Source organism: Emys orbicularis, chromosome 15 (assembly GCF_028017835.1).
Source record: "Emys orbicularis isolate rEmyOrb1 chromosome 15, rEmyOrb1.hap1, whole genome shotgun sequence".
Taxonomy (NCBI): Eukaryota; Metazoa; Chordata; order Testudines; family Emydidae; genus Emys; species Emys orbicularis.
Window position 1 is genome coordinate 20969658 of NC_088697.1, and position 27010 is coordinate 20996667.

Sequence of the window (27010 nt, forward strand, 5' to 3'; positions counted from 1 at the left end):
CCCACCATTCCTCTTTCAGATCTGCTCTGCCTCTCTGGGTCCTGGCTCATCTTTCCACATGCCAACACAGCCTGCGTGATCATTCCAACCTCTCAAACGACATGAAAGAAAACTCTACACCTAGGACAAACATTGAGTGGTGAGCTGGTGGCAGGGTTGAGAGTGGGTTTGCTTTGCTCATGGGGGTGGGGTTTTTTTGTTTGTTTTTTGTTTTAAATTTTGTCATTGAAAAAATAAAACAGTCCACTGTCCAGCAGAGGCTGCTTAGGCTCTATCCCTCCTTCCCCCAGCTCACTCGGCATGGATCTCTGTTTCCGGCCTCTGCAAACACAGCTCTGAAGGGAGGAAGGCCCCTTGGCCCAATGCTGTGGCATATGTCCTACTGTGTGAATGGGGAAAGCCAGGGGGCATGAACGCCCCTCCTCCAAGGTAGCCCCCTCTTTGGTGCTGAGGCATGGTATGGTAATCCTCCAAATTATCGTACTGGGACACCACTGTCAGACTGCTTTGGCGTTTGCCAAGGGTTTGGTACGGGTACAGGAGGCCAGGGTCCCTGTCCATGCTCTCCGGATGCCGGATTCTGAGGCTGTGGCTCCGTTCTGGCTTGGGAGGCGGCGCCATGGGTTGGACGTGGTGCTCCTCCTCTTTATTATAGCAGTCTCTGGTGTGTTTCTCGGCAGGGGCTGTTTGCCTGGTTCGAGGTCTTTCCAAGTCTGGCCGGTCCTCTGCCAGCTTCACCTCCTTGTGGTTAGGTCGCAGGGCTTCCTGTCCGGCTGTGACGTACTTCCCACTCGAGTGCTGGAAACCAACGGGCTCCATGGGTTCCTGGCCACCCTTTGGCCTGTAGTCTGGGTAAGGGGGCCCATTTTTGGATTCCGAAGGCTGCCGATGGCTTGCTTCCTGCTGCAGGTGTCCCCTGTGCTCTGTAGCGGTGCAGCCTGGCTCTTGCAGCTTTCGACTTCTGATGCTGCTCTGCTTCTGGGGAAGGGAAGGCTTCTCTGACTGCCCATTCCCATAGGCCCCATGGTAATGGGTTCTGTCCGGCTCCGGCTCGGAGTGCTGCAGATAGTAACGTTCGTCCCCTTCGGGGGTGGCTGCCTTGGTTGGATACCTCCCTTCTTTCCCTTCGGCTACAGTCAGGAGACCAGTTTTCCCAGGATCCGATTTGCTGCGGAGGTGGATGATGTCCAGCCCCCCCAGCTCCTCCTGCAGCAGAGGAGTCACATTGTCGTACTGGGACATCACTGGCCCTTTCACTTTCTGGCGTGAGCGGCTCTCCCGGCGGATGGACTGCAGGCGGTATTTCTCCATGTCCTCCAGATCCCATGACATGTATGTGTGCTTGATGTCCGGGGCTGGGGGCACATCTCTGCTGATAAAGCTGTGCTCTTTTCCCGCCAGGTGGCTCATCAGGCCTCCCCGAGGATAGGCAGGCAGGCCGGGATAGCGGTACAGATTCTTACTTTGCAGCCTGGAGGTGTAAGATGCAAAGTCTCGGCTAGGAAGGGGGTGGAAATGCCTAAGCCGCATCGTGCTGTAGGGGTCCAGGTCATAAAACCCCCCGTCTGCTGCTGTGGGGTAATAAGAGGAGCCAGACGAGCTGGAATAAGGGCTATACCTGTAATGCACGCGCCCATTCTCGAAGTAAGGCTGCAGCTGAGTGACGTGATAATCTGAGTGGGGCTGGCATGGCTTATACTGATAAAGGGGCCGCGGGCAGTACACGGGCTCGTCATCGGGAGGCACCTCTGTCCGCGAAATGGGGACGGAACGGATGGTGGAAGGGGTGGAAACGTGCAGTGACTGCACCCTGCGGATGGTGGGGTAGGGCGGCGGCTCCTCTGCATACCCGGTGCTCCGCAGGGTGGTAGGGCTCATGGAGGACGCGTACTCCACGCGGCTGCGAGGCTTGGAGTGATGGACTGACGTGTTCTTCCCTTGGCTGGCATAGGCGGTGTAGCGGGGGCCCATGGAAGTGGGCGTTTCCGACCTGGAGGCGTAAGCTTGGTGCTGGTCGGATTTGCCGTGGTAGGAGAGATGCGGCGGGACGCTCTCTGGCCTGTACTGATGGACGGACGCTGGCTTGTGGTGCAGATAGTTCTCTGACATGGGCGGCTCAGGGGTGCTCTCTGGCTTGGGATGGGGCAGATATGCAGACTGCAGAGAGGCGTGCTTGGGTGGTGGCGGTGGGGGCAAAGCCTCCTCCACAGACGATGGCGGAATGGAGGAAGCCAGGAAGGAATGGTAACTGGAGGTATTCACTGCATCCATACTGTTGGAGTGCATGGCTGCAGCTATCTTACTCTCCAGCGTTCTCACAGGCGGGATGGGGGGCGCAAAGCCATAGGAGGAGTGCGTGGGGACCGATTCCGAATGCAGGTGCAAAGAGGGAGCCCTGACGTTCTCTCGGGACTTTTCCAAATGGCCCTGGTGGGACGCAGCGGTGGACGAGGTACATCGGATAGCGGAGCTACTTTCGGTGACAAAAACTGGAGCAGGCTCCGCTAGTCGAGGCTCAGGCAGCTTCTCTGGAGGCGGTGCTCCTCGTACCTAGTATGGAGAAACCACATGGAGGTTAGTGTGTGAGCATCCCTCACCCTCCACTGCAGAGTCGCTATACTGGCTACCCATATAATTAGCTCTACAGAATGTATCGCGCTCCCCTACAATATAGCCTGGGCTGCTGTTCAGTCTGTGCAGAGCTGTTTGTTTGTTTGAACATGGGGGCAATGTTGTCTTTTGAGAGAGATTTTAGTGATCTTTGGGACATGCTACAATTTGCACCTGTTTTCCCCAGGCTTAATGGGGACTAGTGGATGGGCTGGGAAGTGCTGAGATTGTCCATTTATTTCTGTGACCATAAATTGTGGGGAGAAGACCGTTGTCAGTCTGTGGTCTCTAAAGACCAAGTGGCCAAAACGTTTTGTACAGAGCCTAGAACACTTTGACAGATGGCCTTTATAAAGGTATGTATTTTAGCACAGGCAAACCTTGTTTTGAATCTATATACCTAGCTCTGAGTTAACGCATGATCTATAGTTGCATAACAGTACCGTACAAATAAATATTTAACTTCCTCTGAATTAACAACGCTATTCCTTAGTGTGTCTCTGGCAATTATTAGATTCCAGGTGTGTGTGAATGCAGTTGCTCTGTTGGCAAGGCTCAAGTTGGTAGCATGTAACGTTGTGATGTCTAAAGCCATTTGAGCCTACATCCAAATCCCAGGATTCAGGGCTGTTACTGAACTGTGCCAGTAACTGGCTAAGGGGAGAGCCCAGCACTGTTAAAAATACCATCCTTAAGAAGAGACATGAAATTAAAGGTTTTTTTCGGGTCGCTTCTGCTGGAGTTTCAGAGCACATCTGAAATAGAGTAAGGGATGGCTTTGAGATTGGTGTCTTAACTGGCATTCCCTAAGGCGTGGTCTTGTATTCAAAGCTATGTCTAAATTACTCATTGCACACAGTCCAGTATCTAGCCCACTTTCCTAAATCACTATGCTACCAGGACCCAAGTCATTGTTTGCAAAACAATGTGGGAAGATAAGAATAATGGTATGTTGGCATCACTGATTCCCTTAAAACTAGTGTAGGAGGGAGTGTACTGGGGTAGGTATTCCCTGGAAAGTATCAATGAACATCCTGGAAAGCACTATCATAGCTCTGAGTGGGTGTATATATTATACATACACTAATAATTCCTGGGAATCTGTCCCACTCCTTTGTATTTAGGTCATCTGGAGCTGAAAGTATGTCTCACTTGCTCCTCCGTGGATACAGCCCATACTTTGTCTCTCAAAATTCCATCCCTACTATTATTACACATAGATGCTGCATGTACAAATATAGATACAAGGGGCAGGGGTATACGCACGCATCACTTACCTGGTTGGAACTACTTGATCCTTTGGTGGCTACGGCTGGAACTTGTCCCATGGCTGGCTGATGGTCTGCTTGTCTCTGAGATGGTGCTAGGGAATTGGTCATAAGAATGCGCTGAGCAGCCGTGACAATACCATCTGCCTGAGCGGTGGGTTCAGCGGCCGTGTGCTGACCTGCTGTTCCATGACTCATCTCAGTTGCTGGTGTCTGGGTAGTTGTCATGTATGTCATTGTAGCCATGGCGGTTTTCTCCCTGGCAACTACAGGAGGAGGCTGGAGTTTGTCATCAGCTGTGCTGGCAGGGAGATGAAGCTTCTCCACAGGGATGTGATACTTATCCATAGATATGCAAGTATGGAGGTGTGGCTTGTCTATAGGCACATCTGTTGTGGATGGTTCCCGGCCAAGCAAAGCACCTGTATGGAGAGGAGTGTGCTCCCAATCCCCAGGGCCACCTGGATGGGAGGGGAAGTGGTCCTCGTCCCCCACTGTTCCAGTATGGAAGTTGGAGTGATTCCAGTCCACCTTTGTGCCACTATGCAGGTCCCCAGGCATGCCAGTATGCAGATGGGGCTGGTCCCTGTTTCCAGGTGTACTACGGTGTAGATGACTGCGGTCCCCAGGTGTCCTAGTGAGGTCCTGGTCTACAGGTGCCCCACTCTGGAGTTGGTCCCCAGGTGCCCCACTCTGGAAGTGGATTTGGTTCTCAGGAACATTCGTATACAGATGGAGCTTGTCTGGAGCAGCCCCAGCAGAGAGGTGGACCTTTTCTATAGCTATACCAATGTCAGTCTCTCTGTAATTTGTACAGTCAGAATGAGCATCTCCTGGCTTCTTCTGGGACTGAGTAGATGCTTGCTGTGCGGACTCAGCTAACGCTAAGGCCAGCATGCGTGCTGCGTTTTTCGGAGGAGGAGGAGGGATAAGAGACACAGAACTGACAGGAACAGGATCCTGGGGGGAGTCGAGGGCAACTGCTCCTAATGGGGGGAAAATTGAGAGAGAGAGATTTGTTACTCTGTAAGGATAGTGACCTAACCCTATAGACCATTATAAAAATAGATGCTTTTCACAGTAGCATTTCCTTGATGTGAAATACTTTATCTTCTGTCCCACATGCAAATGTTGCTGAATAGTACAGCTGTTCAGCAGGAAAACCACACCAAGAGATTGTCTAAAGGTTCCTCTTGCATTTCTAGAGAGGTAGGAAGTAGGTAAGGCAGAGAACGAGACCCCCTTATAACCAATTTAGACCACATGCTTTGGGGCTGAAAAAAAGACCCTTCTTCAAGTGTTGGCAGGTGGGTTTTTTTTCATTGAGTGTCTTAGGTGGTCAATTCACTTGTTAACTGATACGCAAGGGTACGCTATAGAGTTTCATTTTATGATAGGATGAAAAAAAAAAAGACAAAGGGGGGGCACATAAGGTATTGTGGAAAGTATCCAAGAATTCTGTGATGGAGGGAAAAGACAGAGAGGTTTCTACTGAGACCTTAGCAACCTGCATCGCCCTGCAAGATACTCCCTCTGATTTAGGATCGGAATCGAGGCGTATTCCCCTCTCCTAAAAGGCATGAAGAGAAGTTTCTGGGAGCAGGTCCCTTTAGAACTTAAAGAAAGAATGGAGGAAAACGCACTGTACCTGGCTGAGTGTGTCCAGAAGGTACAGTCTTATTCTGGCTGCTTGGCATGGGTCGCTCCCCTTCTTCTTGCAACTCTGGCTTGGCAGCAGTCACCTGGGTCTGGGCCTCTTGGTGGCATCCCTCACCTGCTGCCATCTCGCTGGCTTTCAGGGGTAAAGACATCCTCTGGGTTGGGGACCTGTTTGTGGCTTCGTTGACGCTTTTGCTCCAGTTTGGAGAAGCCGCATTCCCCGCAGCACTAGGCATCCCTTCGCATGCTTGTCTGGGCAGCGTCAAAGAGACTGGCTCTGATATAGTCACCAGCGGAGACTTGATTGGCTTTCGGCCCGTCTTAGGTGAGAAGGCATGGGCGACCTTCTCCGAGAAGGAGTGGGTTTTGGATTCTTTCTCCTCAGTTGGGCTCAGGTCCAGAGTAAAGAAGGGACTCATTTTCTCTTGGAAGGGGGACACTGGTTCAGAGCTTGTGGCACTGCCAGGGGTCTGACTCTGGCTACCAGACTCCAAATCCTTCTTAGCTACGCTTGGCTTGTCCCTGTTAAAACCCATGGACTCCAACAGAGAGATGCTGCTAGCCAGGCACTCGGACTCTGCCTTGGGTGGACTGCACTGAAAAGACATAGGGTCAAAATCCAGGCTAGCTACTCCAATATCCGGTGGGCTCAGGTCAACATCTTCTGCTGACCTAGGAGAGATGAGGGCAGGAACATGAATCAGCCCCTCGTCCCCATCGCTCTCATTGTCATGGGGCAGGTTATCATAAGAATTGCAGCGGTTCATGGTCCCCAGGAGCTCCCCATTGAAGGAAGCAGACAGTGCATCACTACTGGACCTGGGTCTTCTAGGCCGGAACAGTTTAGATTCACCTAGCAACAAGGACACGGATAAGCATTAATAGGGCACTAGATAAATGTTCATTAAAAACTGCATGAGGCCATGACTTACTAGCTGTTTGTGTTGATTTAGTTTAAAACTCTGCACAATAGGACACTGATCTCAGCTGTGGTCTCTTGGCACTAAAGTAATACAAATAATAATAAACCAGTGCAGGCAAACTTGGGTTAAAGGGAGTGTGGGAAACTAATGTAGATGTACTTGAAACCATTTGCTAGGCTAAAATAGTAGATAAAACTATTTAAGTTTAGTTTGCCTCGATGATGTAGGCTCGATCAAATGGTTTTTAGAACACAGTTCCAAAACTAGTTAATAAATGCAGTCGAAGTCCCAATATGGTGTAGTCACGAAAGTGAATGTTAAACATAAGCAGATCTGATACAAACACTGTCTTAATAAAAGCAGGTTTTACTTTTTGATCCTAGAAGGAAAATAACATGCAGTAAAGATTTCTGAGGTGCACTGCATCGGCCCATGGTACCACATGAATGCACAAGCAAATCTAGTCCATTAAGGATTTCTGCATACCTTTATTTAGTCATCTAATCAAGAAAGCTATATGGTCTATAGCTATGAAGGAGCCGAGGCACCTCCATAATTAAGCTTACAGTGAGCACTGCACGTCAGTCAGGGATCCAGACAGTCAGTAACTTTAGCAAAAATGTCTGAAGCATATGAATACATTTGGCAATAGAAAAGGTTTTAGGGTCAGTCTCTTTTTGCTTTATCAGATACTCAGATATTATGGTGGGGAGTGGCAGTAAAACACTCAGATTTCAAATGCTTTTTAAAATGCCAGACGGGGTCACATTTACTAGATAGTTTGTTTTGGTTTTCCACCTCTGTGGTTGGGGTTAATTTAGCAATGCTATTTCTTGGTCAGTACTGTATTATAGTAAATACAATGTATACCAATCTCACTATCCTTTCTTTTTAAAAATTAGAATAAGGCAAGGGCTACTAGCTTTGTCACCCTTGACCACCAGAGCTGTGCAGGTATACTGGCAAAACTGCTTTTGCTGGGGGAGTGGAGGAAGACAGGAAGCTGGAATCAGCTGTGTGGGCAGAAGCTGAGTTTCGCTTGTATATTATACAGGGATACCCATACTGGCAAAGTGCTTCTAGTGTAGACCTGGCCTAAATTTTAGTGCTTGTGAAATGAAGTCCATTGAATTTTCCCAGCTTATATAATACTACTTCACCTTTAGAAATGGCCCAAGGCGCAAACATCCATTGTTGTAAGTTTTTACACAACTTCCAGTAAAAACTAGGTGAGTCCAAGCTAATTTCACTTTTGACCTACATAGGAGTTGCCTTACTCCTATGGAGATGTACGTTCAAGGGGAAACTTGCTCTGACATTAATGAACTCTTTCTTAGAGGATGAAACCAGTCTGACTTTGACACCATGTGTCAACTAGGTTCCATGAAACATCACAGAGCCATGTAAAAATCTGCTTTGTAACATTTAGTTCTAAAGCAAGAACAACTCCTATTGACCTCAGTCACTCTGGATTGACACCATTAAGTTGTTGGTACGTGACTGCTTATGAGTTACATGCACTAACAAAGGTAGACACACTGAAACATGAGCACAGTGTGACCCTGTTTGGCAATAGATGCACGGATTCCAAGGCCAGAAGGGACCATTGTGATCATCTCATCTGACCTCCTGTCTAGCACAGGCCACAGAGATTCTCCAAAATAATAGGATGTCTCCTGGAAGACTTGGCAGTTGCTCACTAAAACTGATTTTACAAGAGAAGTCATAGGACTTAGTCATGGACACCACCATCTACTTTATGAAGTGCTGTAACATTCACGGGTCTATAGAAATGTCACACTCCCTTTTACACTTTGTGAGCCAGTTGTTTTTCTATCTTACCATCAACAGCATGCAGGGAAGTGAGAGACTCTTCACTTTTAGCCGAGCGCAGGGTCCCGCTATCTCCTCTCCCACCTACAGAACCAAACATAAAAGAAGCTTTTTTATAATCTGCCACGTGCTCATGGCGTGAAGATAGATGGGTTTCTGCCAGCCGTACCACTCGCTCGAATCTAAGCAGCTTTTCTACATGCTCGCACAAAAGCTCCAGTCACAACTGTATGCTCTTTGTATCCCATACCACAATTTATACTATTGGGCATTTCTACAGTGTCTTCCATCAAAAAGGAGCTTTACACACACAAGTGAATTAACAGAGGTGCCAAAGGTTAGGTGGTGGTAATATTCTCCCCTACAAAGGGAGAAACTGACAACGAGCTGTTAATCTCTGCAGAGGGATGGGTTGGGAAGCAAACTGGCCATAGGTCCCCAGCCCTGATTCCTTTTGGGGGAGGGGGTGCAGGCTCACTTGAATCTGAAGTGGGCGGAATGGGTAAGGAGCTCCATAAGATGATGCCCCTTGGTCGGGCAATGGCAATGTATCCCACTAATCCATCGGTGTAATTCAGAGTAGTCTGAAGGCTGCTCTAACTTTCACCATCTACCAGTGGCTCCAAGGGCCGTTACAGTAGCTGAGGATCACTGGAAGCTCTCAGCCCCTGTACTCTAGCAGCTGGAGAGAGGCATGGTAACCTCTATGTAAGCAAAGGATGCCCCTCTACCTGCTGTATCAGTTTGTGGTGGTAGCACAATGCAAAGCAGCCAAAGGCAGGGAAGAACTCGGGCTGCATATTTTGTGGGCACAGACTAAGCATTATCTTTGAAGTACTGGGGAAGTCTGTGGATACTTCTGAAACCACTGCCATGAAATATACAAGGGTTCCCTAATATGGCCAAGTTGGGACTTTCATCCCCTCTCTCTAATTTCATTTTATACTAAGGAAAATTTGCAAATCATTCAAAGTTACTGAAAACTATAAGGTGGTATTTTAAGAGAAGCTGGAGAGAGATACTAGATGGATATACATAAAAGGGGGTTGTGGGTAAGGGAGAGGCACATCTCTATCTACATCATATTACACACAGTCTCAGAGTCTAAATGCTTGTCTATATGTGGAAGTTTATGGGCATTACTATAGTAGTATAAACTCCCTTTTTTACTATGGAATGAGGGCCCTTTTCCAGGTTAGTTTATACTGCTCCCAAAGAGAGACAAGCTAAACCAGAAAAACACGCTCTTATTGTGGAATAAGAGTTATACCTGTTTAGTAATGTCAGTAAACTTTCCCAAGAACACTGAGTTGTCATCCTGAATCCGTTGGGTTGCTTTTGTAACAATGACAATGACACCCCTGGATAAGGTCTGTATCTAAAAGCATGAACCTCTACTGCCTCAGCTAAAGAACTCAGGTTCCATTAATGAAAGGCTGTAGCGGGCCATAATCCATGAATAGAGGTTTGAATCTAAGCACTGGAGGGGAACAGAGAAGCATACTAAGTGTGGGTTACTTTCCCAGCAGCACCCTGTTTGGTAGGAACAAAGGGCACTCTACTCACCTGCCAGCGCTATGGCTTTCATTTCGGAGGGCTCACTTGGATTGCGCTGCAGTTTCCGCTTGGAGACAGAAGAGGATTTTCCCAGGTTGAAGAAGGAGCGCCAACTGCCAACAGGGGATTTCTTCATCTTGTTGGGCGGTCTTTTTCTGGAGCAAGAAAGCAGAAGGGGGTTTGCATTCAGGACGCGTTGCCAGTCACTAAGTCTTACCAACCAGACCTGATTCTTTCCGCACCTGGCCTGCTGGCTTTGGCAGAGAACCTGGTGCTGAAACAAGGCTGAGAAAACTAGACATGTATATTTCAGCAGCAGAGAATACTTATGCTTCTCTACCTGGAAAGGTCCAGTCCCAGAACTTGTGGGGTCAATTCCATTGAACAAAACTGAGCTCCTGTATAAAGGACATTCGTTTCTTTTCGTAGCAGGGCAGTTTGAATGCTGTTCAGGCCTGGCGCCTTAAAAATTCAGAGTCTGAACCAAGAATGCCTCTTATTTTATACGCAAATGTACCTGTTCCCTTAATTATAACTAAACTAAACATAGCAGGAAAGGGATTTGAGAGAATTTCATTTGCATTATAAAAACTACTTGACCCCACACCGCATCTCCTAAGTCTCCATGCACACGTACATGAATCTCTGGTGGGACGGAGGGAGTCACATGGCCAGCTCACTCAAGGCATACAACAAACATATGGCTCAATTTACACCTCAGATGTCTCTGCATGTGTCCTGCTGCATCCTCATGGATACAGAACAACCCCATCCCCACTGGGGGTGGGAGGCTGACTATGCATTGTAAGCAAGGATTGCTGAGGTCAAATGGCTGTAATCGTTAAAAGCCTGCTGAAACACACAGTGATGGAAAGTAAAAGCCTCTACCTTTCAGATGGAAAGTCTATGACGGTGTGGAATTTCCCCTGTAATGCAGCAGGGCCTTCTCCCACTTCAATGTATTTACTGTCTGCCACTATAGGGGAGTTGATCTGGGCTTGCGTCCTTGCTTGTGCCTCCTCCAGGGTGAGCAGCTTAGTTGAGGGCGAGGACACGAGCAGTGATTTGGGGCGTGATAAGGAAGTGTGACCTGCAAATGAAAACCAGAGTCAAGGAAGAGAATCAGAGAGGAGCAGTAGGAAAAATAAGGCCCAGGGATAGATTATAGCATTTCCTGAGCCCTTGGAAACCCAAGAAAAGGCCAACATAGCTTCTATTAGTTCTCCCATAATGGGGTGTGTGTGTGTAACAGTGGAATTAATAATTGGCAAAGTCTTATAGGATGTAATTGGGAGGGAGAAAACCATTAGGATTCTGTATCAATTACTCTAGAAGCCTACAGGACTTGATCTCCATTCTATAGGGGTTTGCTTTTAACCAGCTCTGAATTCTAGGGCTAGAATATTTTCAGTTCTCCTATAGGATGGTACAAAACCCTGAACAGAAAGGTGCCTGTTTTCTTTCTAAATTGCTGGTTTTACTTGCACTCACCAACCTTGGTTCTAGCTCAGAGTATGGGGGGGAATGGTTACATCTAAACATTTTAAATAGGAGTGATTTAAATCATAAATACTAGTTGCAAGCATGTTTGTAACATTTTAAATAGCTCCCAACAAATACTAGGACAGAGTGTAATAAATTAGGAGCTGGACTGTTTTATGGCTGTAGTTGTTTTTCCCCTTTTTCTTTATTGCTACTTAAATAAAGTTTTGGGTTTTGTTTCTTTAAAGTGAGTTAAACACTTTTTTTTAAAATAAGATCAAAACTAGTTAAAATTACTTCCCAGGACTACAACCCTGTATGTCAACTTTCCTTGCAGAGGAACCTGTTCCAACAGAGCTAGTTTATAGAGTGGTTTAGTAAATCATATGCAACCCTGTTACGATAGCCCTCCTGCGCTTATGAGTATGAATTTTGCCAATGTTAACATGATTATCCCTTGCCAGCTTACTGAACAACACAACCCTGCATAAAATGTGCACGTAGGCCCTTGTCTGCACTGGTCTTTGAGACATGTTTAAAAGTTATTCTATGCTGAACAGTGGCCCAATCCCCACACTGGCTTGGAAAAATGGTATAGAAAACATGTCCTGGCTCAGGCTGATCAGCAGTGGCCACTCAAATCATGTTAGAAACAGTCTTCAGGATCACCTAAAGAGATCCTTGCCTGCATATTTATACCTGCCTCTGGAAATTTCTACCACAAGCTTATGCTCCAATAATTCTATGGCACCTTATAGAGCAGGGGTAGGCAACCTATGGCACGTGTGCCGAAGGCGGCACGCGCGCTGATTTTCAGTGGCACTCACACTGCCCAGGTCCTGGCCACCAGTCCAGGGGGCTCTGCATTTTAATTTAATTTTAAATGAAGCTTCTTAAACATTTTAAAAACCTTATTTACTTTACATACGATAGTTTAGTTATATATTATAGACTTCTAGAAAGAGACCTTCTAAAAACGTTAAACGTTTGTCGCTTTTTACAGATCCAGACTAACACGGTTACCCCTCTGATACTTGACACCTAAAGAGATGCACACTCGAAGCACTAGTAATGTGTACACTTCCATCAGGAGGTGTGACTGCAGCTTGTGTATACACACTCAAGCTAGATCCTGGGTACATACTGGAGCTGGCTTGAGTAACAGTACTAGTGACGCCTCAGCAGCATGGCCGGCAACACAGACTGTACAACCCCACCCAGGACACAGTGTATGTCCTCAAGCTGCCATCTTGTACGGCTGCACTGCTACCATTGTTCAAGCTAGCTAGATCAAACCTAGCTCAGATATGTCTACATGTGCTGTAATCATACCTGCCGAGTGCAGACAGCCCCTTACAGGATGCTACATGCTGTCTCGCTCCTGTAAAATGTTCCCTGAGCTTTGCTACCACCATATGACAAGCCCCAGCATCTTGCTCGCCATTGAGACACATTGCTGAGAGCAACCAACAAATCAAAACAGAGACTGGTTTGCTAATTGGTAAATTAAACACAGACCATTTTGAACTCAGATAAACATGCTGAGAACTTGAGCCAAATAATTGTCTCCCCCTGGAAGAAAACAGCCTGGACCAGGTATAATTAACACTGAAAGGATCAGCTAGAATCATGGTGGAATATGCATGTATCACTCAACTAGGGCTCTTATCATAACAGCTGAGTAAACCCCTCACTCCTACTGCTTTATACTTGCCTCTTGGGTGGAAAGCTGGACTGACAGCAAATCTACTATGCTGAAGACAATGAGGCCCTAACACGGAAATGGAAAGCATCAAATACACTGGCAAACAGCTTAACTCTGCCCATAGTTAGTGACAACTGCATTTTGTACTAAGGAAGAGCTACATTAAATCAGCTACTTGATATTTTAATATCTATTAGATACATGTATGTTCAACCCCCATGATGTATTACTAACAAATGGAGTCAAATTCCTCCCTGGTGTAACTTTACTGACTTCATTGGGGAGATAGCAGGCATTTGCAAGAAATGGGAATTTTAGTTTTGAACTGTGACCATTTTCTGCACCAAGAAAAGCCTTCACAGACTGGGCTCGTTGTGTTTTGGTGTATCACACAGAGGAGTGAATGCAGAACTCATCTGTCCAAGTGGAGCTATACCTTTAAGGAATCAATACTGGATTATCATCTCTGCTGAATTGTAACTTTCTGTCTAAAATCTGTGTGGAGCTGTTAGCAGTTATGATACATTTTACAGGCTAAACAAATTAGTAATGCTTTAATCATTCCAATGCCCTGTACAATATGGTTCAGTTCATTGCTAGGCCCTCCAACCTCATTGGGTGCCTCGTAGCCTCACCCCATAGGTCGGTGGTTCTCAACCTTTCCAGGCGACTTACTGTGCCCCTTTCAGGAGTCTGATTTGAGCCCCGGGTGGGTAGGGCTTGGGCTTCCGCATGTGTCTTAAACTTCAGGAGGGGCCCTGCCTGCCACCCTCTAAGGCCAGCCCTGCACTTGAGACCCTCCTAAACCCATCCCACAACCCCCCATGTTGAGAAACATTGATAGTATATAGAGCAGTATAAACAAGTCATTGTATGAAATAATAGTTTGTACTGACTTCACTAGTGCTTTTTAGGTAGCCTGTTGTAAAACCAGGCAAATATCTGGATGAGTTGATGTACCCCGTTTGAGAATCACTGCCAAAGGTGGGAACTGGCTACTAGTTACAAGAATATGGGTAGAGTTGTGTGGCTAACAAGTCGGAGCCACGCTAATGAATGCCTGCAGGCTCCATGGAAAATGGACCCTTTAGTGTCTAAGATTTAAAATGTTTCTTATCAAAAGTGGGGCCCAAAATTTCAAATGTGGGTGACTAGGGTCAGCGGGAGCTGTGGCTGCTCAGTATGTCAGCGTGCCACACTTTCAGCACGTAAGCTTGAAAATGCTGGCCTTGATGGCAGGAGTATGTACCATACTGCACAAGCCTGTGTTGCAAAGACAACTTGAAGGGAGGAGCGAAAACTTGGTAATAAAGCCCCTTAAAGATTATCACAGACCTTCCACAAGGGAAAAGCTACAACTGTGCCAAGACAGAGAAACATGCGTGAATCACAGGAATAAAGAGCAGTAATTGCTGATGTCAAATTATTAGGCCCAATTCTACAGAGCACCCTTGATTCCTATTGATGTCCATGGGAGAGGAAGGTTGTCAAGACCCCCAAAACTCAGGCCACATCTATCAACTTTAGGCACCCATCCCTGAAAATGTTGGCCTTTTGTTTTTACTGTAAACACTATTCCAAATTTCTACTGGAGAGGCTAGAGTTTTTCCTAAAATCTTCCCCTAATTTTGCTACAATTAAACCCCTCAAGGAATGTACATACCTGCCCCGTCTCGTATGACTGAGCTGAGTTTGGAGCTGAAGAGGACATCAACGTGATTCAGGATAAATTCCACCACCACGGACTGGATTCGGACCTCCATGAAGGCAGCTGTTCCACTGAAACAGGCAGACTCTATCTGTTTCGATCTAAGGAAATGCATGGTGGATTAAACTTCAGTGTAAATTCACCATGGGTACGGGCTCATTGAGCATACTGACTTGCACTGCTGCGACCAGGTATATAACACCACTTAGGGCAGGTTCCATAATGGATCCAGATAGCGCTTTAAGGGCCAGATTCTCTGCTGGTGTAACTCCCTTTGTTTTCAAAGAGCTGGGCAAATCATCATGCTGAATTTGGTGCTGTGATGACTTCAGTCTGGATCTGACTCGATGTCAATGGCAACAGTGTCCCCCTAGCGGAGGGAGGAGCAGCTGTTGCAGGGCCAGACTGAGGTGAGTGATAGAGCTGCATGTCGGAGGCTTGCCTGTTTTGTCCCCTTCCCTCCATGTGCACTTGAAGTTGACAATGCAATTACATGAACAAGCTCACTGTAGCCTTTTAAATAAACTTTTCCCCATGAGCTAGGAAAATCTCCAACTAGCCCACCAACATTCAAAAGTAGCCTTAACCAAGAGAAAATCGCCAGGCAGAAGAAACTGGCTCACACACGTTAACTGCCCATGAGGGACTCTCTGACTCAGATATCTCAGGATGGTAATTGGACAGTCCAGAAACTAGCACAATAAAACAAGGAGGGGGGGGGGGTTGGTTGTTTTGTGTTTTAAGTAAGGTTTTGAAATTAGTGATGGCATTGTAAGATTGTCCCTCTGGAATCTCCCATGTCAAAGTTTATCCAAGGGTCTGGCAAGATCATTTACATATGTCTGAAACCTACTAGAGGTGCTGGGGGTGCTGCTTCACCTCCTGGCTTGAAGTGGTTTCCATCATATATAGGGTTTACAGTTTGGCTCAATGGCTCTCAGCACCCCTGAAACCTACTAGTATATATATCAAATCCCAGTGCAGCAGTCTGTGTAGTTTGACATCAGTGGCGCCACAGAATGGAACCAGTTTTCCTGCATGACCAAAGGAGACAGTATCCATGTCCCTCTCCGAGGGAGAGGAAAAAAATGACATTGGAGGGAAAAAGTAGGCCTGATTCTCCATTCATTTACACTACTGCAAATAAGGAGTAATTCTGTCAAAATCAGTGGAGTTACAATGGTGAAACAGGCCCAGTGGGCCCACAAGGCCAGCTGCTGTAGTTCCACTGACGTCAATGGGAATGATGCTAGTAGAAGACCTGGCCCAACATGTCCAGTCTCAAAGCACTTTCTCCGGAAAATCTCCCACTGAAAAACCAATTGCAGTTGTGCTTGAATAAGAATTGAAGAATCAAAACCATAGGGGTTTTTCTGGGTGTTGACATTTAGCATCCTCTTGGGAGCATAGCATGAAATAACCTCAGCATGCAGTGGTTACTTGGCGGAACAGGTTTGATGCGTGTTTCAAATGTAAAGGTGAGAGAAAATCCAAGAGAAGTACCTTAGTAGGTTTGGCGCCCAGACAATTGCTAAGTTCTTGGTATGCATGTTTGTGATGGAGCAGTAATCAGCTAGATGAGCCAAGTGCCTCATTAGGAACTCCAGTGTCCTGAAAAATGAGAACGAGATGCAAAAATCTGTTAACTGATAGGCAAACGTTCAACACCCATTAGCAAGCCTTGCTGCAATTGGCAGCACAGAAAAACACAATGAATTAATTGGTATTTGCTTGGAAGCAAAAGAAGGAATGATGTGCCCTAAGCAAGACAAAAATGTTGCCTCAGGCAGCTAATTACAGCAGGGTCTCCTGACTGTCAAATTGAAGAAACATATGCACTTGTTAGATTTAACAGAACACAAGGGCGGGCAAACAAAACTTGATGTAGGCAAAAATACCTGCAACTCCACTAGCTTAACAGGCTATAGAACCAGCTAGTCACTCTGGAGTTCGTTACTTGGCTGCTCTACCACAATGTTGTGCAACAGAAATAAAACATTTGCTCAGGCAGAGCCTGGGTCTGATAACTTCTTGGGCATGCTGCAAAACCTATCTCAGGCTTTTGGGAAGGGGTTTATTTTATTCTCTCTGTGTAAGGTAGACGATGCTTTTATTTAGGAACCCGAGTGGCGTTTAGTGGGAGGCTGCTTTGAAAATCCCAGCTTTAAGCACCAAGATAGGACGATCTCTGTTAAGTTTTGTACGGTGTATTTCAGTTTATGGGATGGACACCTGCAGATATATATTTATACATCTAAATAAGATACAGGGTGAAACTTTCCAAGCTTGTATTCACACACTCAGAGACCATTACTTTTCAGCAGCACAGATGGCAAGCACCCCTGGGAATTTTCAGGAACTAACTGTTTTTATTACAGCCAGCAGTGGGGGTCAGTGCTCCATGGTGCTGGTGTGGAGCATTGAGGGTACAAGAGAACCTGCTCTCACACTAACACAAGTGCTGATGTGCAGCCCCCAAGTTAAGTCTGCTCAATCACTTAGTAATAGCAATAAACTTGAAGAGGTGAGTTGAGTGCAGGATCTCAAGTCTCCCCAGACCTGTCCTGTCTTCATTTCTTCCCTGCCTGGCACCCCTGCCTGGTTTCTCTTTGCACACGTGCCCTGTGCAAAGACAAGTAGGGATAAAGCCTTACGCTAAAAAGTCTGCATTTACTGGCGATGAAATGGACAAAACCCCATGAGACTTGCACTGCCCTTCCACAGCCTGTGCTGCCAAGCGCCACCATCAGCAGCCTGGAAACTCTTGCTTGGCCGACGATTATTAGAAGAATAAAAATGCTCTTTTCTTCCAAAAAGGCTGCACAGCCAAGCCTCAGGAATGTTTAGGAGGAAACCTCAAGTGAACCACCATCTCTGCCAGTCACCACTAGGGGGAACACTTGCAGCAGAGTTATCTCCTGTGAAATGTGACTGCTCTCACTCCCTCCTTATCTCTCACCTGAGTTTTTATCCTTTCCTAGCCCCCTCTCTGTTCTGAGAACAAGGCTGATACATCAGAATCAGACATTAGGGCAGAGAGTGATTACAGAAGCATCACCGGCCACAGCTTAAATAAGTGAGACAGGGCTGGGAAAGACAACAACATGCTTTAGATTGATGGGGATTTCCTAAATGGGGCTTTTCATGGGAGATTTTAACTACAGAGCTACTCTGTCCCTATGTCCTCCCAGTGCAGATGGGATCGGGTGGCAATACGAAAGCCCAGGCACTGAGATGGATCAAAGGAAGAACCTCACATCCAACTCACTCTGAATTTCAGCGCGAGGGAGAGGAAAGCTCAGAGTTGAATCTAGCCAAATTTGCCCTTAAGGCTCCGATCCAGAGTCAGACCCAGAACAAGAGGGGCTGCTTCCTGGCTCAGCTGCCCACGATATTTTGGTGCCATCAAATCTGAACCTTCCACTTTGGCCATTCCTAGACCTAACTGGCCAGGGTAAATGGGCACAGAACAGGAGCAAGACTGCAAGCTGAGGTATCCCCAGCCCCCTGCCATGAATGACAGGGGAGGCGGCTGGGGCACATGAAGGTAAACCAGAAAGAGGCACAGAATAGAAAAAAACCCTGTCAATTAAGGCCTAAAGGGGTACAAGGTTGTCCCACAATGGTGTAAGTAGTTAGGGTCACCCTTGAGACTGCTTTATGGCACACTGACATCACAGCAACCATCAGAAAGGCCATGCTGTCCACCCTGCCAACAGGACAGAACAACTTGCCCCTGTAAAACAGGCATGGTCCAGCCAGTTACTGCACACTCCAGTGTGGGGATAGTCTACGGTATAACTGAGGGCATTTGAGGCCATGCTGGGGAGAGTCCCAGGGGAAAGGAGAGGGGTTGGGTGACTGCAGCATGGCATGGCAGTTCACTAGGACAAAAAAAGAGGCTTAGATTCCTATGCTGCTTTTCCGACTGCCAAATTCCCAAATGCTCCCTCCCTTTCTGTAATGCATGTGGGAGAGCAGTTCCTCTCTGCTGTCCGCAGAACGACGTCCCTGTCAACCCTGCTAGTTAAACACATGTACTGCCACAGCTGCACTCCGTGCAACTTAGATTAGTGTCTCTGCAGTGCTTCCTTTTTCACATTATTTCAGATGCTGCATCTTCATCTGTGTCACCAGATCAACTGGCCTTACTGGGCAAACCCCTGACAAAGTTCTGATTCTCCTGCTACTTGCTTCATTCCTCTCCCTCTTACTTCAACCTACGCTTTTTTTCCTCATTAAAAATATCGTGTGCAAAGTTTCACCACCCACCTCCCCTCTCCATAATGAAATCGGACTGCTTGGCTGTGATGGGCTCTGTATTCATCTCCTCCTGGCATGCTGTATAGAGTAAGGCAGATAAGATGTATGTACAGTATGTGTCGTTACTGATCTAATTAAAATATAAGTCAATGTTATGCAGTCAACAATCCTTCCAAGTGTGCTCAACTATGCAGGAAGAATGCGGCCATCTTAGGTGGGGAAAATCAGAAAGCACACAATAATATCAGCCTTCCCTTCATAAGTGATGATTGTATAACGGCCAAACAAGTGACACCATCGTGCTGCAGCGTAAGTCCCAATATTTAGCATAATGTGATTTCAGTTTAGTCTGCATTGGTGACCTTCGTCCTGGACAGGCTGAGGATGGAAAGCTAGGGCCCTGGTGCACTGTCAGAGCAGAAAAAAGAATGAAAGCGTGTGGTGGGGTAAAGCTATGCACACTAACCTGTAGTGCGGTGGGGGTAGTTGCTGGATGACATCATGAATTTTAACCAATCGCTCTTCATCTGTAGCAGCAGACACAGCATCCTGGAACAAAACAACAAATTAAGGTGCTAACACTGGGCGTTTGCTAATGCAAATGAAACAGTTTGGATGGCGCGCAGTTTGCTGGCATTTAGATCTGTAGGATTTACCTTCCCACCGAAGCCTTTAGGCTGCCCCCTTCACCATGGTATGTGTGTACTGAGGAGGTGGGCCTGCGTACAACTAACATTAAAGGCAAAATTCAATGAAGCTGGCCCAGGAGCTGTAAGTTGCACCTTGATGGCACAGAGTGACTCCTTGTGCTGCAGCGAGGGTGACATTCATCCCAAAGGAGGCCAGCAACAGATGTTCCCACCAATGGCCTCCCTTGTTGGCTGCACCATCTGTAGTTTCTGCTGGGGACTCCTCAAATGCTATGGGGATTCACACAATCATTCAAACCTCCAACATGCCTCCCTCCTGGGGCTGCAAGTCTAGAGCAAGGTATTGTGCCCTGCCACAACTGCACGCGGATCCCAGTAAGGGCCCTGTGAGCCTGGAGTGCTGGACACGAGCACAGCAGTGTGTGGCTGCTAGTTTGGGTTCAGCAGCAGAGTTGTTGGAGTAGCATGCCCAAACGGTATCTGCCCTAAGCCAATGCTTTTGAGAGCCCGGTTTTCACAGGTAACCCTTTTTAAACATAAAGGGAAAGAAAGAGCTTCAGCAGGATCCATTTGAGACTCTTATATGGCCCCCGTTACCAAGCTTTACAAAACAGGTGGCTCTGTCATTCCTGTTGATCAAACTCACAATGACGTTGCCCAATCCGTGGAAACCAAGATATCAGCTTGTACTTACTGAGAACTTCTCGTACAGCTGATATGTGAGCAGGGGGTTGGGGAGCTCGCGGAAGTAGAGCTTACAGAGGGAGCCCACGCAGTGGATATCTTGAATGTAAACATCTTTAGTCAAGTCGGGGATCTGCTCCGAGTCAAACTCGTGGCTAGAGATGAGAAAGGCAGACGGGGGGGAGGGGTGGCAGTGGAGAAAAACCAAAAACAAATCAGAGTCAAAGGAACACAAGAGCATGCTTCACAGAAGAAATAAATGACTTAGAGCCAAAGCCACAAGAGTCACGCTTGTGCTGTTGCAAACTCACGTTTTTCCAAAATGGGATGGTTTCTTACGAGGCATCATCGGTTGCGTTTACATCTGACTGGCTAGCCCAGAAATCAGATTTCCCGTAACAAGGCAGACGCCCTTGTATTTTAAAGTGTCTATTCTCAACACTGTTGCAGGCAATTTACATCTCTAATCCCAGTGATTGTGACTGAGAGCTGCCTAGGTAAAATTCGCCGTGGGCCAAAATGAAAACTTTACCCCCTTTAAATTTCAAAGGCCTGGAAACTGAAATTATAAGCAATATTGAACATCAGGGCCTATCAACAGCTGCTGTACATCAAAACTACTGTGTGCAGAAATTCCTTGGAGGCAAGCTAGAGAGCCCAGCAAGAATGAACAGAGCCAGGAACCACATGAAGAAAACCCGTGTGCATTCCCTTGGTTTTCACAGAGAGAGGAAAAGAGAGAGAGAAACCCAAAGCACAAATGTTTATGAAATAAAAGCTGCACTTAGAGGGCCAGGGCTGGCAAGCCTTGCTTCCCACTAGAATATGTGCATGGAAATTCCTGTTTCCAATTAGCCAGGGACTAGCGTAGTGAATCAGGCCACTGGGAGGGGTGAGTGGAGGATTGCTGTTGCTGAAGCTCACTTCTCCACGAGATGTAAATCCAACTGCTGATCCCCTATGCAGAACAAGACACTCCGAACACGGAGGTATTCAGGAATAGTTATTTCAGAATAGCTGTTGCTGAATAACTCCAGGTGTAGATAAGCTCTTTGGGGAAGGAGCAGGGAGAATTTTAAGAGATTATTTAAAAGTGAAGTGGGATGGAGTGAGGTGAAGGCAAAGGAGAATGAGTTCCTCCAGCTAGCAACCTCCACTGCAAGGGTGCGGGATTCCTTGCCCATCTGAGATGTGCTGATGATATTCTAGAAAGACAGGCAATGTCTAAGCATTGCCAAGGCCTTGTCTACTGGGAAACCTGCCCTGGTATAAACTAAGGTGGGAGTTTAAACTGATATAGTTACAATTAATGCAAACCCATGAGGACCCACTTATTTCAGACTAAGAGTGGCCTTTTTTTAAAGTTTAATTTAAGTCAACTGGAAACAGGTTTAAGCTAAATCAAAATATTCTGCCCTTAAACCGAAGTAAGGACCTACACACAGGGTGTTTGCACCAGTTTAATAAACTGGTTTAAAAAGGTGATTTAAGTTAAACCAGTCACACTTTGTCATGTAGACGAAGTTTGTCATTTCACTTCAGAACCTCTGTGAAAAAGAGAGAGGTGGGATTTTAAATGTTCCAGAGCTACAGCATGCAGTTCATGAAGCACTGGGGAGCTGCTGTGATGGTACCTCCCCATCTGTTCTCCAAGACACCCACCGGCCTGTCATCACTGAACTCTAAGATTCTGAAACCAGAGCATTTAAATGAGCATGTGCTGGGATTCATCGAATACAATGCAATCATACCGTAGCTTCTGGATATTTGACGCAATTCCTGACAGGCGGTATATTCCATCCACAATGCCGTGTTTCTCAATGAATTCGGTGCAGCTCTTGAGGACCTGGGGGACTAAAAAGAAAAAAGGGCTAGTATTTAGTTGACCATGTTACTGGGGGCCTGTGATCATGTCAGATCTCATAAGCTAAGCACAGATGGGCGGCTTCCCTAGTTGCTACTTGGATGGGAAACCAAGGAGGTGTAGGAAATAAGTGCTGGTAACTGGTAGCAGGCATGCTTTCCTTTAAGTGAGTATTGAAGCATGGTGTTGGGGGAACTGTGTTGCAGGAGATGCCATTTCTCAGCTGAGATACAAAACAGGTTCTCACCAACTGTGGTTATGGAAGATCTACACTTACAAACAAGCCGTGGTGTTAACGCCACTATCCTGGCCAATCTGAAATTGAGCAATTTCATTCTGTCCAGCCAAAATTCTTTCTGCAGCTTCAATTCAGCATGAAATTCTCCTCCCCTACTTGGTTTAAACTGTTACGCTGTTAAAGAAATACCACGTTCTACCTCAGGGTTACCTGCATTTTTATGATTAGTAATTTGATCTCTGTATGTGCAGGGCACTGATGCATTTGAGCATCCCAGGATTTAGAAAGCTACATGACACAATGAACCCACTGAAACCGCAGTGCAAAACTGGGTACAAAGGAAGACCCAGATAAGGCTGGACTGAAAGTAAGACCCAGTGGATGTAATCAGGTTTACAGTAACATTCAGGCCACTTCACCAACCAGTTCTCTCCAGATGGCTTCCCAATACAACTGAACTTCCACCGTGTGATCTAGCTATCCATCCCACTGGATTTAAGGGAGGAGCAAAGCTGATCCCCTTTAACAGGGAAATGAGACTTGATATGATCCCAGACAGGAAATTAGGATCAGACCCGTCTAAGCATCATCAAGTCCTCATGGAAAAACTCAGATTTTTGTGGATTCCTCAGCAGGAGACTTTCTTGCCACAGCTCCTACAATGATCTAGATATATTCTTACACAAGATGCCAACTCTTATCAATTTGCCATGTGACACAGATTGTGAATAGGTCATATGGCAAATTCCCTTATATTAAGTAATATATACCAACTGCCAGGAACACTTGAACTTAGATGCCCTATTCCTCCTCCCCACCCCCCATCCACTCTACTGCTGTTCTGCTTCACATCAGGCACAGAAGCAGATGAACAACCTGGGCAAGGAAAGGAGCAGACATTTTCGGTGGTTCCCTAGAAATAAACAGATGCATCTCAGACTAATGTACCATGAAACATAGGACAGTCTGCAATTTGGTGTTTTACCTTCTATATTCACAGTATCTCAAGCTGCTTTCCAGAGACTGTTGGGCAAATGGAGCCCCTTCTACCCCATAGAGCCTTGGAATAAAATCCTTCTTTACAGAGCAAGGCATTGACCAGAACTGGTTACCTCCTGCTCAAACCTGTAAGTGCCTTGGGATCTTCACCTTCCGCTGAAGGGCAACCTAGAGGAGTGGTTCTCAACCTTTCCAGTCTCCCTTTCAGGAAGCTCATTTGTCTTGTGTACCCTCAAGTTTCACCTCATTTAAAAACTACTTGCTTACAAAATCAGACAAATACTAAAGACTCCCAGCACGCTGTTACTGAACAATTGCTTCCTTTCTCATTTTTACCATATAACTATAAAATAAATCAATTGGAATATAAATATTGTTCTTACATATCAGTATATAGTATATAGAGCAGTATAAACAAGTCATTGTCTGTATGAAATTTTAGTGTGTACTGACTTTGCTAGTGCTTTTCATGTAGCCTATTGTAAAGCTAGGCAAATATCTAGATGAGTTGATATAACCCCTGGAAGATCTCCACGTACCCCTAGGGATACACGTACCCCTGGCTGAGAACCCTGACCTAGAACACCGGCCCGAGCTGTCTAACCAAAATCCTGTGTCACAGAGAATAAACTCGGCATGCTTCCTCTAGCTGTATAAACAGACAGCATGGGGAGTACTGTATGTAAGTCATAATTAGACTGCAGGAGCAGCCTGTTCTGACACTTTGGGTTGTTGTTTTTTTCCTTCCTTGACTTGATGCAAAGAGTGGGATATAGTCATAGCAATACATTTACTGCACTGGCTTATTCACCATACCAAGAGATTGGATAGTGCTGTTAGAGTCAGCATGGGGCAAAAACACAAAATCAAAGTACTATGGGCCCAGCCACACCAGAAATTCCACTGGATCAGGCTATGTGTTCGTCTCCTGACCTGGCTACCACATTGATCCATCCTGTAGCAGAGATGGGACACTGAACATCTACTGAACTGTGCTAAAGCTCTGGATGCAGCATGGCTTGGAGATGTGGTTAAAAACACGTGGTTAATTAGGTCCCTGACATAACTGTAGTTAAAAAGGGTCTTTTGCTGGCAGGATGACCTTAGTTTGCTATTTAAAAAAAAAAAAAAAAGGGCGGGGGGGCCCACAGGAAGATTACATGAGCGTTTTTAATTTTTCCCCTCCAACCCCCATCTTTCCTCAGTCCCTGGTAGCTGCATGTTTCTGGTACCAACAAGAAATATGAAATTGCAGTGAAAACAGCCAAAGCTAATGCTAAAGCTGCCTACCAAAAATCTGACAATAGAGAGGCAGTTGGTGTCCTGAGACTACTCCCTATCACGATGACTAGTACTGTCTCATTGAGTGCTTGGGCTCCTGTTGTCTGCATCTGTCTCTTGCTTTATACTTATTGTGAGCACTTTGGGGCAGGGACCATCTGTTTGTACAGCACCTAGTACCATGAGGCCCTGATCCATGACAGGAGCTCCCGGGCGTCACCATAATTCAAATAAATAATAACAAAAGTTTAACAACGTGCACTGTTGTTTATATTCCCTTTCTGGGCAATATCATGTCCAACCTCCGGACACCAGATAATCCCCCTTCAGGGAAACAACTCAAAGAAACAACCACCTCACCTGCACTTCAGGGTGCTAGAGTTAATTGATAATTGCTGCATTTAAACATCCACATCCTGTGAGGCCCTGAGCAACTTGTGTATCGCCTGCTCCCGGATCAGGCATCCCATTCCCACCTCTCCCTCCCTTTGCCGGCCCCAAGTGACTGACATTCCAGGCACTGAACCGGAGAAGCCTGGGAATGTGGAAGCATTACCAAAGGAGACCCCAGCATGTTTTATCACTGGGGTGACTCAAGGAATTTTTCACCTCATTCCTCAGCATCTCCCAGTGGGTTAGAGAGTTTTACAGCATCTCTCCTCGGGCTTTTATTTTATTTACTCATTGACTAAAAGGGTTAATTCTTCCCCTCAGGATGAAGTGAAAGTTTTATAGCTCTCATTTTCAAGGGTGTTTTAATTCATCTTGAAATCAGACCCTTTACAGTCCTCTAACCTCGCTTTGTTTTCCCTTTTTAATCTTTCATAACCTTAGCCGCCGTCTTTTTGGTTGTTGTTGGATGTTGTTTTTTTGTGTGCGTTACTGGAATCTGAATTATTTGTTCAACCTGGGGAATGAGACCTCCCACCGAGTTCCCCTGCAGCAATGTCATTTTTACAGTATTTCAGCAATCAGGTCAACTACTGCACAAGCCAGGGCCTTTTGGCTGGTTAACGGACCATATCGCCTAGAACTGCAGCTGCTCAGCTGAATTCCCCTCAGAGCGAATGACTGTAAAAAGTTAAATGATCACTCGAACAGGAACAATGAATATAAATTGAACTGTTGTACATACTGTAGCTAACTTTCTAAACAAACGCTGTCAAACTATGGCTGTCATTAAGTTCCAATATTGTCTAAGAAGCTTAGCAAAAAGCAATTAAATGAAGGAGCAAGACGGTAAGGCAGTGAGATGGGAAGATAATAACTAATAATTGTTCTCCGTTAGGAACCCACATACCATTGGTAGACACATCCCCAAGAGCTGATGAAATACTACAGCTATTTTTACTCCCACTTCCCTCTCCATCTTATTTTGGATGTCATAGGGTAAGTCTACACTGCAATTAAGACACCCAAAGGTAGCCCGTGCCGGCTGACTCACCTCTAACTACAGCTTACTGCAGGTACTTTGTGTGCTTTTCATTGAAGCTGGCTGAAATTTTTGGAAGATACGGAATTTTTAAAAATCGTCAAAAAACAAACAAACTCACTCTCACAAAACTGTTACCATTTTGCAACCAGCTCTGCTTTTCAGCTGTTTAGCCATTTTAGTTTCAGCAGCCTATTTTTCCTTCTTTAAACCTGCCCTCCCAGCTGTCCTTCCCACGCTAAGGCACAATTGCATGGGGATGCGCTTCTATATCAAGGTGAGATTTGAAAATGTGAATTACTCCCTTTTTATTACCCCATCCATGCCAAGCCAGAAAGTGGCCTGCAGGTGACGTTTTATAAGCATGCAGTCCCATTCCACCCTCTACTCTTGCATACTCAGATAACTTTACTCATCTCCTCCCGCAGTTCACTCCTAAATCCTGAGCCTAACATCCTCCCTTGAGCTACCAAACTTTAAAAATAAAAGATCAAGCCACAAACATGGACTTCCTTCAAGATGCTGTAGGGTTTGCAAGAAATGACCCACGCTAAAAATACACATATTACTAAAGAACGAAGATAAAGTCTAAGTCAACTACACTACTTCCTGGCAATATATCTCTCTTATCTGACAGAGTGACTTTTGTACTGTAGGTCTTAAGGTAATGGCAAAGAGGGTTATAAAATATAAATGAGACAGCTACAAGAGCAGAGAGAGACCTTGTGGTGCCTAGGAATGGAATCCGCTTTCTACAATGAAATCTGCTTAAGGCTGGATTGTCTTGTTGCTCTACTAAGGAAAGCACTTAACCACACATGCTTAAGTCCCACTGACATTTATGGGACTTAAGC

The 27010-nt window shown here is 46.0% G+C and overlaps 1 protein-coding gene across 1 annotated transcript in view; it reads right to left on the reverse strand.

The window, feature by feature from the left end:
- Window positions 1-291: 291 nt before the first annotated feature.
- The window catches only part of ARHGAP32 (Rho GTPase activating protein 32), a 224743-nt gene continuing 198024 nt past the window's right edge, over window positions 292-27010 (reverse strand). The window contains exons 14-24 of the mRNA XM_065417162.1: window positions 22094-22196; window positions 20353-20497; window positions 19475-19557; window positions 16249-16356; window positions 14701-14846; window positions 10739-10940; window positions 9860-10005; window positions 8303-8377; window positions 5527-6390; window positions 3888-4864; window positions 292-2550 (exon numbers count right to left, since the gene is read on the reverse strand). Coding sequence (XP_065273234.1) covers window positions 292-2550; window positions 3888-4864; window positions 5527-6390; window positions 8303-8377; window positions 9860-10005; window positions 10739-10940; window positions 14701-14846; window positions 16249-16356; window positions 19475-19557; window positions 20353-20497; window positions 22094-22196 — 5108 coding nt within the window. The remainder of the gene's footprint in view (window positions 2551-3887; window positions 4865-5526; window positions 6391-8302; window positions 8378-9859; window positions 10006-10738; window positions 10941-14700; window positions 14847-16248; window positions 16357-19474; window positions 19558-20352; window positions 20498-22093; window positions 22197-27010) is intronic.